Raw genomic sequence first — 16103 nt, forward strand, 5'->3', positions numbered from 1 at the left:
TTAAGGACCTATAAGTTGTCCTTAAAGGTGGCTTAAAGGTGGCTCAAAGATAGTCTTTAAGCTGCCTTTAAGCCATCTTTACGCTTTCTTTAAGCCACCTTTAAGCAACACATATAGCTTAAAGGTGGCTTAAAGATCGTCTTTAAGCTACCTTTAAACACCTTTAAGCTCTTTTTAAGGAGGACTTATAGATGGTCATTCATCCTGTGAAAAGAAATGTATTTTTATTACTTTACATGTGAATCTTTACTTACAGTAAACCTTGCACTGAACAAACCAGCACATCAATCACACCCATACCTAAAAGGTGATACATATGACGCCAGCAATGCTGTAGACGGACTTAAATCAAACCTGAGGTTTGATGGGGGTCAATGTGTTGTATCAGAAGATGGACATAGAACCGCCATTTGGTGGGTAAACCTGACTAGTATTCACAGCATCCATGACATCACTATCTATTACAGGACAGACAATAGCCCATGGTGTAAGTATCTTTTTTCTCTTCATATACCGCATGTATACTATCCTTATAATTTTCAGATAGGAGTAACCAATATATGAATACAAGAAACAGTAAACATATATTCTATATATTTTTTTTCAATTTCTAAGCTTACAGAAGTCAATCTACCAACAACAGCACATTTTATCGAATATGTAAACTTAAAAAAGCACAACATATGGAATATTGAATAAAAACATAATGAATTAAATACCAAAAAAATCTGCATCAATTTAAATTCATTTATTATCTTTTTCCTTTACTAACATAAAGTTGAATGGATCACACGTTGCATCTTTAATAAATTGATTTTTTTTTTCAACTAAATCTAAAATAATACTTAAAAATTATAATGGCTTTAAGTTCGGGTTTTATATAACATGATATAAAAAATAATTAATATCAAAAAAAGTAAATTTAAAGATAAACCAAAGCCTGTTAATATTGTACGAGATTGCTCAAATCTCTGTGTTTGATAATTTTAGTGTTCTCTTTATTACTTTCAAATGATACCAAACAAACCTAATAGAAAAGGAATTACTATTCATAAAATGGAAAATCCTCCTTGCATCATGGTTTTTCCCAGTTGCATATTTTTGCGATCTAACTCACATTAAAACCAGTTTTTACGAATATTGCTACACAGTGAATAATATCATTAGCCATCGCATGTATTTTCCTATCGTATTTTATGTAGTCTGTTTAGATTTCAACTTTCTAGTTGTGTTAAATTCATTAAATTCAGCTCAATAGTTCTGCATTAGCTGACAGCGCATCCATTTAGAATATTGTTGCTGTTATTATTTTTATATTAATATGCGCCGCTTCGGTCACACTTAATATAGTATTAGGATTTTAATATCTTGAGCTTTATAACAATAATAAGCATAAAAGTCATTTCAACAACTCAATGTTTTTAAATCAAAACATCAACCTACATAAAACTTGGTACATACGGAATGCTGGACATAAAAAAGTAATATATTATCTATTTCTAAAATCCTGCCGTTTTTGGGAGTTGATTTTAATCAACCCTCCTATGCAGTTACTCAGACAAACCGAAAGTGAAACAGTGTTTGGACCTCAGCACAAATCATTGCTGCTGACAAGACTTAGTTCTTGAAAATAATCGATAAATTCGATGTAAAGTATGCTAAAGCATTGTTTTTCAAGGAAACTTATTTATAAATACCTTGAAAATTGTCAGATTTTAAATGGTACGAACAATTTAAATATTTTTTGTAGTCAAATGTATTCATACGCCAGAGTTCAATATAGTCTCGTTCAACTCGACGCTCGGCTGTCTCCGTAAATCCTTATCGGAGATTTACGTTGTCAGCCGAGCGTTTGGTTGAACGAGACTAGAGTTCAATATTGGATCCATACTATTTTCGAGACATATTTCTATTACTGATACATAGTTTGATTGAATTAATTTTATCTTTAAATATTTTTTAACATGATTCATATGGGGGTTTCCTGACATTCCTTTCGAAAAAGTCCAAAAATTCATATCATAAAAATGTGCGTAATTCAAATTAAAAACTACATGAACTTGTCATGCAAAATAACTTATCATTGATTTTAAAATAAATAAACATCGACAAAATCAGCTCCCGTCACTTCTTCAGTACTTTGATTATTGGATGAAAATACATCATATGGCATTCGTCTTCTCAATATCTACGGGAAAGCGCATCTGCAGAATTTGATATCGCAAGAATCAGCAGTATCAACTTAAAAAGCATTTTTAAAGAGTAATGAATAGCAATTTTTGCCCGGTTTTTTCTTTTCCGCCCTTCTTCACTTGCAAATGGTTTTGTCAGTTTTTGAATTCGCCCAGACAAAATTTGTGTTTAAGGAGATAAAATTTAAAACATTGAAATGGGAATTGTTAAAATGCTCCAAAAAAAATAATTGGGTAAAGTATTCTTTAATCAACATTTAGTTTTTATTTTTCGTTATCAAAAAATACTTTAGAACGTACTATCTGTCCATTTTGTGCGTCATCAAGAAGCAAAGGTTGTCATAGTACGATTAGTAGCAATATTGGCCTCTTACATTTGTTCTATGTAATAATTCTGGCGGTGTAATTAATGTAGTGAGAAACTCATTAAACTTGCTCAGGTCTATTGTTTAATTTCCAGTTCCTTCTAATGGATACAAAGCAAGATTTCTTAGATTTTCGATATATATCTCCAATACAACAAATCGTTTACAAGGAAGAGAATGTTTTAAGGACATGAATTTTACATTTGAGACCATACCAGCAGTTTTTAACACCAAGTGTTTTGTACATGGACAGTACGTCATCTACTACAACGAGAGGTTATCAAATGTTACCTATCCAACAAATGCTAGTCAATACGCACACAACGAACTTTGCGAAGTAGAAGTTTACGGTAAGAATAAATAATATCTTACTTATAAATGCATCCATCTTACCTTCTCAAGGGTTGCTGATCCGATCTACACAAACCCTTGACAGAAAAGACAAGATATATGCGGGTAAACGATTACGCCATATCATTTTAAAACTTCTGTGACCACTTGTTCTTACCAATCAGAGAATGCGTTAAAAAACGAAAAAGTGTAGCAATATGGCTGCTCCAATGAACAAAATCAAATTCGTAGAAAATATTCACTTGGACTAAAAACCGATAACAGTAAGTCAAATACTTACTTTTCCGTCTCAAATTTATTTGACAACGTTTCAACATTGAACATTTCCAAATTAACATCACTATTGAAACAACGTGTCTCTTTGGATCATGCAAACTTGTATGACATCAACCAGCATGCGATGTTTCTAACCCTGTCAAACTCTGACTATTTTGTCAAGGCTTTATGTAGAGCGGAGCAGATCAGAAATCCTTGACTTGGGAAGATGACATGTTTCATATTATTTAGGTCTTTCCACCGTATTTCTTATGTTTTACGGTCTTTCCACTCTTCAGGTGAAAGACCTTCTGTATTTCTTATGTTTTTTTATTATTTTTTTAGGTCTTTCCACCTTTCAGGTTAAAGACCTTTTGTATTTTTTATGTTTATTCTTTTCTTCTCTTTTTTTCCAGGGACAGTTTTTTTTATATCTAGAGATATGGGATCATTTTTTTCTTTATGTTATTGACCATTAAAAGATATGGTACCAAATGACCCTTTGCATGATAGCTCCCAGAACTTACAAATATATTTCCCTTGTTTAAAAAAAAGCTTGTTATCGCTACTCCTCTGAAACCATAAAAGATAAAGACCTGGAACTTTTACCAATGTCTTCAGTACACTTAGAGAGTTCTTCAAACTATTTATACCAAAATGATCTGAGGCCCCCTTCTAGTAGTTATTGCCCCTTAAAGTATTTGAATTTCAATAAAAATCACTTCCAACTTTTTTATTATTCATCATAGAGACTTTGGACCACTTGGGATGGAAGCGTCTTTTGAAATGTAACCCCTTGGCTCCTACCGTAAAATAATTACTGAATTAATGCCCTTATTGTACGAAATGGTTGTTATCGCTACCCCTCATAAACCGTTAGAGATAAAGACTTGAAACTTTTTCAATATATTCAGTACATTTATGGGCTTCTTCAATCTTCTTCATACCAAAAGGATTCAAGGTCCCTCTTTAGCAGTTATCGCCCCTGAAAGTTTTAAACATTTAATAAAAAAACTAACAACTGTTGAACCAATAATTATAGATACATCGGACCACTTGGGATTGAAGCGTTTACCTTGTCCGATTAAAATGACATAATGGTCAAAGGTCAAGGTCAAGCAATAAAAATTGCATACTTTATCATTTGACACTTTTTATGAAGAAAAGAAAAAAAATATTCGATCGAAACAAATTTATTCTAAACATAAAACACAATGAGGTGGAAAGAGCTCTAATTATTCGAGAACAAGTATTATTTTTTTTCTTCTCTTTTTATCCACGGCAATTTTTTTTATTTTTAGAGACATTGAAACAATTTTTTTCTTTGTGATATTAACCATTAAAAAGTATTGAAATTTCCATAAAATCACTTCTAACCTTTTTTACTATCTATCATAGAGACTTCGGACCACTTAGGATAAAAGCGACTACCTTTACCGAACAAAATGACATAAAAGTCAAAGGTCAAGGTCATTTGGAAATCTGTTAATTAATAGGTTTTTATATCTCTTTTGTTTAAGGTGGTAGAGAAAAACTTTTACACGATGTAGAATGACATTAGGCATTCTAAAATATGACCCCTTGGCTTATATTTTTGAATAACTACTGTGTTATTGCCCCTATTGTACGAAATACTTGTTATCGCTACTCCTCTGAAACAATAAGAGATAGAGACTTGTAAATTTAACCAATGTCTACAGAACACTGGGTTATTCAGTCTAATCATACCGAACAGATCTAAGCCCCCCCCCCTCCTTCTAAAAGTTATCGCCCCTGAAACTTTTCAACATTCAATAAAAACATTTCTAACTTTTTTGCCATACCTGGAACAAACATCGGACCAGTTGAAATTGAAGCGCCTACCTTGGCCAATTAAGATGGCATAAAGGTCAAAGGTCAAGGTCATTTGGAAATATCTTTATTAATGAGATTTAAATATCTCTTTTCTCTAGGGTGGTAGAGAAATACTTTTACATGGATGTAGTAGAATATCTTAAGATATTTCAAAATATAACCCTTTGACCCCTACCTTGAAACAATTTTAGAGTTATAGCCCCTATTGTGCAAAATGCTTGTTAATACTAGTCCTCATAAACCATTAGAGATAGCAACTTGAAATATTTTCTAATGTATTCAATACACTTAGACGCTCCTTCAATCTATTCATAACAAAAGAGCCCAAAGTCACTTTCTAACAGTTACTGCCCCTGCAAGTTTCATATATTCAATAAAAATACAAACAACTTTTGAATCAATAATCATAGATACATAGGACCACTTGGTATTAAAGCTTCTACCCTGTCCGATCAAAATGACATAAATGTCAAAGGTCAAGGTCAAGCCCCAAAAAAAAAATACTGTATTCCATTTAAGCAATCTTATTTCAAACATAAAACACAAGGAAGTGGAAAGATCTCTAATTGTTCGAAAACAATTAGTTTACTAGTTATCAGTGAGTTGGTTAATTTAATGGCATATATAAATCAATTTTATTTTATTTTATTTAAATAAATTAGTTCATCGGTGCCCCTTACTGTACAACGTAAATATTTTTTGAACGCTCAGTTTAACATTTGAGTTGTACCCAAAACACACATTTACCGGAATATAAATACGACCGACTTATTTCATTCCTGCAATAGCGATTGTTGTGATTGTTTTTTGGTAAAGTAAGGTTAATGTTGTTATTTCAAAATCAATTAAAACATGACATTATATATTTATACAAGGAATACTAAGGGAAAGTTCGCACTGCATCTCTTTTTTTTTCATTTTAAGAAATGTTATTAAAAAGGTAGAGATTATGGTCAAACAGTTTTATTAAAATTACAACATGATACCTAATTCGTAATTTAATTTTGCCCAGATCATTCGCAATGCCGTTGTTTTTAAAAGAATGGCGCGCTGTGTCCTTTTTTTTCTTACTATTTTCGTAAAAAGTCCTCCGCAATTTCTTTGGAATTTTTTTTCTTACAGATATTTTTTTTACAAAACTACATGTTAGAAGAACAATATTCAAATATATTTGTAGTAATATATATATATATATATATATATATATATAGAGAGAGAGAGAGAGAGAGAGAGAGAGAGAGAGAGAGAGAGAGAGCCTTCTATGGACTTTGCCAACACCACAAATTTCTGTAAACAGTCAGTAACAAATCTAATAAGTGTTTTGTATTGTCGAGGACCTAAAGTTTGATATGTAAACAACAAAAGATAATATATAACAATTAATTCAAAATTCATAGGCTTATTCTCTAATTTTGTACCTTTCTCGTCAGTCGTCTGAGCAAACCTGAATGCCATTGTATATAGAATCGTTTCATTACGTCACGGGAAAAGAGGGGGGGGGGCTTAAAAATTCAAGGTATGGTCATCACAGAGTCTCCATTTCCCTCCCTATTTATGTGAAAAATCATAAACCCATGGCGACATAAAATTAACAACAATTTATCCAAGAGCGTTTTGAAGAATGAAGAATGTCTAGTATAGTGTAGAATTTCTAAGTATTTCTGAATGCATAGTTTCAAATTACATACAATTCCTTCTGATGGTTCAAACACATTTTTTAGTCTTCAAAACACCTTTTATTTGTAAATTTTAAATGCAACAAAAGATTAAAGTAAATTATACATGGCATTGGTTTCATTTCTACCGAGAAATCAAAGTACTCAAGAACTGACGGTAGTTGATTTTATCGATGTTTATTAATTTTAAATTCAATGGTATGTTATTTTGCATGACAAGTGCAAGTAGTTTCTAATCTGTATTTGAATTACGCACATTTTTATAATATGAATTTTTGGACTTTTTCGACACAAGAATGTTGATAAAATCCCATATGAATCATGTTAAGTAATATTTAAAGATTTAAAGATTAAAGAATTAATTAATTCAATCAAACTATGTATTAGTGATAGATATATTTCTGGAAAATGTAGGGATCCAAGCAATTTTAAACTCTCGTCTCGTTCAACGAAACGCTCGGCTATCGTCGTTAATTTCCGACAAGCAAGAGAGACTCTCTGCTTGTCGGAGATTTACGGAGACAGCAGAGCGTCGAGTTGAACGAGACTATATTGAACTCTGGCGTAAGAATACATACGACTACAAAAAATATCTAAATTGTTAGTACCATTTAAAATCTGGCTATTTTCAAGGTATTTATAAAAAAGGTTTCCTTGAAATAAAATGCTTTAGCGTACATTGTTTCAAATTTAGCAATTAATTTCAAGAACAAAGTCTTGTCAGCAGCGATGATTTGTGCTTTGGTCCAAACACTGTTTCACTTTCTGTTTGTCAGAGTAACTGCATAGGAGAGTTGATTAAAATCAACTCCCAAAAAATAATAACTATGTCCTTCCATTTAACATTAAAATCCAAATTATTGCTCTATATATGTCTTGTATGTATATCATACATTCACACACTTAAAAAAAAACTTTTTCTGTACATATTTTACACATATAATCACAATTGTTATTAACTTTACTTACAAAATAATTATTTAAAAGTAAATTATTAAACAATTTGTAATTAAATTCCGAAATCGTTTTGTCTTGTAGCCAAACGATTTTACTCCAATCAATATTTTCCCAATCGCTTTTGGAATATCAAATTCTTTATTGTATTTTGATTGCATGTATGGTATTTGAAATTTCTTCTTCATAAAATGATTATATAAATCTTTAGTTGATTATTTATTGTACGAGGGGGTATATAATTGTACTTGTTTCATATATCGGCAAACTTGTTTCATAATTCTTGAAAATTGTTTTAATTATTTTATATTCGCAAAACCAGTTGTTGTTTTTTTGTTTATCAATACGTTTGCTATTTCCTCGGGTGATTTTCATGTCCAGCCTTAGAGTATAAGTCTTTAACAAACAAAATATTAATCTTAAGCCATGTTTGAAGACTTTTGTTTTTCCTTTATATAAAAACATCAGGTTTGTCCATATAATTTGCTTCAAAAATGTTTCAGGGCTTAATTTGTTTTGTAAGTCTTTGCATGTGTTAAAACATGCGAAAGCTTGTTTATAGAATATCGGCATAGTTTTTATTAACTATTTACGTCACTTTTAATATTATGTTTTGTTTCTTTTAATCTAGAAAACCTTTAATCTTAGATCCCCAAGACTACAAAAGTTGTTTATCGTTTCAAAAGCATGTTTAAGTGATTCAATATTCTCTAGAGTTAATGTCATGTTGTCGGCAGGTTGTATATTTTTTACTTCTTTTTCCATAAAGTTAGCTTCAAAACCTTGTATATTTTCATTATTCTTTATTTTTTCAGATAAAATATCGAAAACAAATGATTCTACTGAATTAAAAAATTAAAAGCTTTTGCAAAGTCTAAAAATGACAGGATCCCCTCTTTGTTAAAATGTTCATAAGATTCAAAATATATAAGATAAAACTGGCATTATTACATATATATCGCCCTTTTATATAAGCTGTCTGCTCATTACCAATTCGATTTGAAATAGAGGTTCCAATTTACGAACAAAAATAAATGCTATCATTTTATAATCTGTATAAGTAAGACTTATTGGTCGGTAATTTTTTCAAATCATTGTTCTTCCTTTTTATGAAGAGATAACTGCAAGTCTTTGAGAAAATGTTATTTTTCTGTTAAAAAAATCCTTTGAAAAAGGTTCATGTTCATTTTCATGATTTAAATAACTGATAATTAATACAGTGTTACATTTTTTATGATAGGATAACACGAAATTTAACCACATGGCACATTTATCTTTATTTGTAATATGTGTATTGGATACGGATGTTTTGTTTATCGGCAGATACTCTGTATTAAGTAACTTAATATAATCGTTATAAATAACTTGAGCTTTTAAACAAAAAACTTACCACCAAACTATTGACTTCCAAAATAAGATTGTGCATGATAATGATGTTAACATGTTAATGTATAACACTACATGCATTATTTCACACAGGTGTCACCACAGTATTATATTTACAATATAATCTTAACAAATTTGCGCAACGTTTGATACAGATTAAAAAATCAATACAAACGTCCTCCGACCTCTCAATAAAAAATCCTCTTGACATCTTTTTAAACAATGCTACATTTACAATTTTCTAGCAAAATACACACGTGCATCCACATACATGTAAACCATATGAATGTATTTTTAATCGACATGTTCATGCATTTGTTAAAGGATGTGCTCTTACTGGGTTTTTTGGGCCTAACTGTTCTGTTCCCTGTCCAGACGTTAACTGTCAGTATTGTCACATAGAGACGGGCACCTGTCAGGGCTGTAAACCTGGATACAAGGGTCACCAATGTGAACTAGGTATTCATTTAATTTTATTACAAACAATATTTGATTTCATGTTTTAAACATGCAGGGGTGTTCAGTAGGATATAGCATATACAACTTTGTCTTGGTATCATCTAGTTGCACTTTATATATTAATACTGTAAATTCGTTATTTTACGTGAGTACTTAATTTCGCGATCTCGCCGGTTTGTATCAAATCGCAAGAATATAAAACTGCGAGCGTGCAGTTTTTCTTCTTATTTCTTATTGTTTTCAATTCTCAGATAATAATGACGAGATTTTAAGATCCATGAAGGATGCTTCATACGATTTTATGCGGATATTAATTCCTCGCGTTCAATTAGGAATTTACAGTTAACAATCAAACATACATAGAAAATAAACATGATAGGGATATACTTATTACGCGGTTATGCATCGATTAAGTAAATAAAGACATATTTTTCCATACATTTCACAATCAAAGTGTCAATTTAAATCAGAAAAAAATGATTTTTTTAAATATTTATTAAAAGATCTGTATTTTCTTTTTACTACTCTTGCATGTGAATGTAAAAAAAGATCCAAATTTTGCACAAAAAAGTTTAGCATAGACAAAAAGCATAAAATGAAATTACGTTATCAATATTTCTAATGAGGTAGTATATAACAGTATTTATCTTAAAAATAGATGTATCAAACGGTATAAAAAACTAATCAAAAACTGAAATCAAAATATATTTTTCAAGATTGTCCAGCTGGTTACTTTGGACAAGAATGTTCTTTGATGTGTCCAGAAACATGTAAAGGCTGCAACAATGTAAATGGGTCGTGTGATAAAGGATGTCATCCAGGCTGGAGGGGAGACCACTGTAAAATAGGTAGGCTAACTCAGTGCATTGCAACGACACATTTACGGGTTTCAGCAATTTTAATGGTCTGTATGATAACGAATGTCAGCAACGTAATTATTTCTGTTCATCTGATAGAATTCAATTCTAATTTAGTTAAAATTGAAATAACTACACAGGTGTTTGTTTTCATACCGCTCTGATTTTGATTTGATTATGAAACTTTTCATACTATGCATAACAGTTTACTTTTATGGTTTTTTTCTTTCTTTTTTCTTTGTTTGTTTAATATTGTGTTATTACGCGTTTTAGTAAAATTGACAATTTATCTTGTACAAATATATTACTGAATGATAAATAGAAATATGCCTATTTTAAAACTAGTTTTGATAAGAAAACAAAGAATAATGCTTAGAAAATAAGTACATTGCACATGTACGTCAAACATTATAAACTTAGTTTTTACCTTTCATTTTGCACAACAAATAAGCAAACAATTTTTCAGAGCTTATTATCCAATCAAATATATAATTTATATTTTTTTCTCCATCGTTTTGAATGATGTCATATTTATCACAATAATCTATAAGGTAGCATAAACATTTTAAAACCTACTAATTGTTGTATGTTCATACATTGCAAAATAATTTTGAGAGTATCTATTATTAATCTAAGTGGTTCCTATGCTTAGATAGTTATTATTTGGGGGGTTTTTTCTTTGTCACCAAGATTTTATTTTCATTTTCATTTTTATGCGGTATAATTGTTACTGCAACACTTTATAGAGTGTTCGGGCAATATGTTTGGAGACGGATGCTTAAGCCATTGCGGAAACTGTGCAGTTAATTTACAGTGCCATCATATTAACGGAACCTGTTTAAATGGATGTAAACCAGGGTACACTTCACAGTTTTGTAACCAAAGTAAGTGAATTATTTGTTCGTAAAACCATTGCCATATATTGCCGTTAAGATAAGATACCAAACATATTCCATCTGAAAAATAAATGAATATTTTGATCACATCATATATTAAAGACATAACTTTTGATAAAATAAATCACTACTATGGTTTAACATCGTATAAAATATCCTTAAATCGAATAATCGCAAATCAAGAGATTACCGGCAGGAAAATGCAATATTCACAAGTAATTATTGCACTATGCATAACAAATTGATCAACGTTGGTGTTACATGTTTAAAAACTCTAAAAACATTTCATTAAATTTTGACACTATTTTTATCGTTTTTTTGTTTTTTTTTGGGGGGGGGGTTTGTTAAAAAAATGTTAACTGAATTGTCGAACGTATCTTATATGACACAGTATGTAGTAATTATGATTTGAAATAAAACAATTAATATGATATACAAATACATTACGACAAAAAGCACACGGCAGGTGTGACCGGTCAGCAGAGGATGTTCACTCCTCCTAGGCACCTGATCCTACCTCTATTTTTCTAGAGGTCCACGTTGCTCTGCTTTGAATTTGTATTTCGTTTTATGGATTTTTGAGATGGTTGACAGTTTGTAATTGTCATTTTTTTTCCATAACATATACAGAATTAGGACTAGAAACGGATACATTTAAAAATTGATTTTAAAATTTTGAAAGTGTAAATTTAAAAATAAATAGTAAATCTTTGTATGTTTCGATTTTATAATTTCTTACCAACTATAGGAACAAAAGCAAGATTACTGTTCAAGACACAGCACAAATAAATATCAATTTGGATTTGGATTAATTTCTGAGTTTCCTTTCTAATATTATGAAATAATAAATCTTTTAGAAGGTATAGTAAATATGCTTTTTAGACTCATTAATTATATGATTTTCATTCAAAAATATGGAAAAAATCTTAAGATTTATCATTGAGACGCCCCCTTGCGTGCCAGATTTTAATAAACAGCTAAAATAAAATCTGCTGGGAGTCTGCATTATAAGCGATATGAAAATATCCTGATGATAACGTTGAAACTTTGAAAGACGTTGGTTTTATGCAGGTTAAAAAATAGATATGCCAAACGAAGAAAAAAAATAATTTTACCCCCTTTATCAATTTCAACTCCATATTCTTTATAATTGTGTTAATATTTTTTTAAATAATCACGAAAGATGATGTTAACAAGAGTTTAAATAAAAAAAAGATGCAATCAAATTTACAACACATTGGTTGAAATAGGGTTTTAACTACCATGCCATCCAAAAAAAAATAAACGTTTCAAGCAGATAGCGTTTCAGGTATATCTTAAAATAGTTAAAATTAATTTTTTTTTTTTTTAAATCTAGGCAGTTTGTTGCAATGAAAACAAGCAAAACATATTGACGCAAGCGTCAAATGGGCCGCAAAAAATATAGTTGTTGTATAAACCATCATTGGGTTTTTCCTAAATGGAATTATAAATCTTATCCACACTTCAGTTTATGAAGAAAATCATGGATATTTAATTTCACGAGGTTCTCAAAAGTATGAAAAATAAATCAGGTAAGCTCAAATTTTCAGGTCAATTCAAATTTTAGGTCTTTCATATTTTTCGTAAATAATTGATATGGATGTCATTCCGTGATATTTTTCTATTACATCTCACACGGAAATATAATAAATACACACACAAAGTCATTTTATTTTGAATTTCTATGTCCTGCGAGATAGAAATTCAAATATATCATTTATATAAAATTTCATGTCATTCAGGTCTTAAGTATTTCAGGTCTTTAGTATGTCCCGTATACCGATCCCGATACAATGTTTTGAAAAGAAAGAAAAACTCCGAAATTTTCCAAATAGATTATAGTCTCGATAAAAACGCACCTAACACGACAGTCTGTGACCTACATTATTATTTACATTTACGAGTAGAAGAAACAATTTGTGATATTTTTTAAAGGCATACAACATATTTCTACATGCAGATTTACTTTTAATTCAAAAAAATACACATAATAATAATTCTATTTTTTTTTAAACTATACCGCAGAAACGCAGTTACAATATCTAAATGTATATCAAATAACGGAATGCCTTCTGACGGCAAATAAAAATAGTATCCCTTACAAGGTAAAGTAATCAGCAGCTGTTTGAAAATTTTTCCTTTTAGCATGCCGTGATGGATATTATGGACAAGATTGCGACAGAATATGCAATGTTACATGTGTTGGTTGTAACAACGTTAACGGACTGTGTGATTCTGGCTGTCATCCAGGATGGAAGGGGGACTACTGTCAACAACGTAATGATTTACATCTTTAATTGGATGAGTATCGTAGGGAAAATATATAAAGAGCAAAAAAGAAAACATTGAATATGATTAGTTGTATGAATGTAGAAAGCCCAAGAAAAAAAATGAACTCTTTATTTATCAAAAGTATCTTTTAAAGTATAATGTGTATTGCTATTTTGGGCTTTTACTTAACATTATTTGATTTATTATCATTATAATTTTTATTTAATTATAAATATTTTAACTTTCTCCATTGGTCCTAGATTCATAACAGTTCAATAAGAGTTTTCTATTAAAATAATGATTATCAGTTGAATTTGCTTTTACAATAGCATTCCGATCAAAATAAAGCTTTTATGCATTATATTCCGCAGATTGTGATAGTAACAAGTTTGGGGAAAGATGTAACAATACTTGTGGACACTGTCTTGGTTCAGAGCAGTGTCATCACATAAACGGAACATGTTTGAATGGTTGTGACAGTGGTTATCATGGCAATCTCTGTACCAAAGGTAAAACATCAAAATAAAACCATTATATTAAAAGTTTGCATTCTTTTTTGAATGATTTTAGAAGGTTTCATCTGTACTAAGTGTAACAAAAAAAACAAGAATTAAAGTCTTGAAATCTTTTTTATTCGATAATTCATATCTTGATCTAGAATGTGATGCCAATTACTTTGGAAAAAATTGTGAAGAAATGTGTAGTGTAACATGTAACGGTTGCAACAGAAAAACAGGCATATGCGATACTGGATGTAAACCTGGTTGGAGAGATGTGTATTGTCATAAAGGTATTTGTTTTATCAATATATAAGTATAATTTCTACTGGCTCGTACTTGTTTAAATCGGCGTATCTTGTTTCTTTTATTGTGAAAAGTAAACTCATCAGGTTGGTAAACACATCTTACAGTTAAGTAAAATACATCTTTATTTTCTGCTACATATTGTTATGTTTTATCACGATTACTTTACGATAGAATGCAGTTCAGGTTATTACGGAGAAAAATGTGCCAGTACGTGCGGACAATGTATGAATGAAAAAGTGTGTCACCATGTTACCGGGAATTGTGATGAAGGATGTCTGCCTGGGTACAAGGAACTAAGATGTAAAACAGGTACTTAATCAATGTGTAAATTACCTAAATACGAACCATGTACTACACAAGCAAAATAATAATTTGTTTATTTATTGTAACTTTAGCAGCTACATATGTCTGAAACATTTATTGACACTCTTACTCTGCCAATTTCCTTCCCTCTTCTGCACAAATATTTAGTGTTGCACCGAAAAATTTAGGGGCACCGTTAATACCATAAGGTATTATATTTGGTTTTAAGTTGATTTCAATGAAACAATAAATAAAACAATTATACCTGACAAGAAATAGTATTTCCTGTATATGTATAGGTACTTTTACCAAAAACTATATTTGTCTTTTGAATTTGATAATATACTTCATATAACTTTGGAAACAAAATATTATTAATTCATCATTTTTAACATGTATCCAAATGATTTGATAATAACTTGAATTTAAAGTTGAAAAAAAAACAATTGTACATTTATAAATTTGAAATTGAACTTATTTTACCAAGATTGAAAAACAAGTTTAACAATTTATATCAATATATATATATATTGTTCGCACGGATGTTAGCGGATGGGTCAATATTTTGAAGGATGTCGGAGTACCCGGAGAAAACATGTGTCAAAAAGGGCGACCATGATACCATATCACTATCATGTCATACATTTTTTGCATAAAAAATCATTTTGAGAATTTAGAAATAACTGCAAATCTATCGTGTAGAATAGATTTAACATCAAGCTTCGTTGTGTCATATAACAGTTTGTGACAGTAATATGTACGGAAAGAATTGTTCCATGCCTTGTGGACACTGTCTAGAGTCAAGTCAATGTAATAATATCAATGGAACCTGTATAAATGGGTGTGACAGTGGATATCAAGGATCAATCTGCAATGAAGGTAAACTATGTACTGATGTTGCTGTACAATCAAATTGAAAAGTTCCTATCCATACTTACAACTATTTATATAAAATATTTCAATTTATCCAGAATGTGAAGAAAATTATTTTGGACCAAACTGTGAAAAAGAGTGCAATAGTACTTGCAAAAGTTGCAACAGAACAACAGGAACATGTGACTTTGGGTGTCATCCGGGATGGAAAGGACTGTTTTGTCACGAAAGTATGTTTAATCAAAACTATGTTTGTCATTGCGCGTGATTTAATAGCAATTTACTTTTGATATTGATGAAAAACGATCCATTTTGTTTTCAAAAACAAAAGATCCCAAGCAATTTATCATTTAAAGCAAAAAATACGTCTTGAAATACGATTGAAAATCGGGAAACATATATTTTTTTATAAATCTAAAATAATGAAGTTAATTATAATGGAACAATTATAGAAATATAAAAAAGCATAGTAGAGAAGAAAATTATTTTAACATAACGAATTAAACATATATTTTTTTTTATTTTAAAATAAAATAACTGATTTTGTTTTTTCGAATTTATAATTAAATGATTCTATGCAGTAT

General features: G+C 30.2%; 1 protein-coding gene across 1 annotated transcript in view; it reads left to right on the forward strand.

The window, feature by feature from the left end:
* LOC128171492 (uncharacterized) overlaps positions 1–16103 on the forward strand; it is a 61451-nt gene that overhangs the window by 23078 nt on the left and 22270 nt on the right. Inside the window, exons 2-12 of the mRNA XM_052837259.1 lie at positions 257–487; positions 2653–2907; positions 9358–9492; positions 10209–10340; positions 11096–11233; positions 13412–13543; positions 13909–14046; positions 14196–14327; positions 14515–14652; positions 15388–15525; positions 15618–15749. Of these exons, the coding sequence (XP_052693219.1) occupies positions 257–487; positions 2653–2907; positions 9358–9492; positions 10209–10340; positions 11096–11233; positions 13412–13543; positions 13909–14046; positions 14196–14327; positions 14515–14652; positions 15388–15525; positions 15618–15749 (1701 nt within the window). The remainder of the gene's footprint in view (positions 1–256; positions 488–2652; positions 2908–9357; positions 9493–10208; positions 10341–11095; positions 11234–13411; positions 13544–13908; positions 14047–14195; positions 14328–14514; positions 14653–15387; positions 15526–15617; positions 15750–16103) is intronic.

The sequence above is a fragment of the Crassostrea angulata genome, chromosome 2 (assembly GCF_025612915.1).
Source record: "Crassostrea angulata isolate pt1a10 chromosome 2, ASM2561291v2, whole genome shotgun sequence".
Classification (NCBI taxonomy): domain Eukaryota; kingdom Metazoa; phylum Mollusca; class Bivalvia; order Ostreida; family Ostreidae; genus Magallana; species Magallana angulata.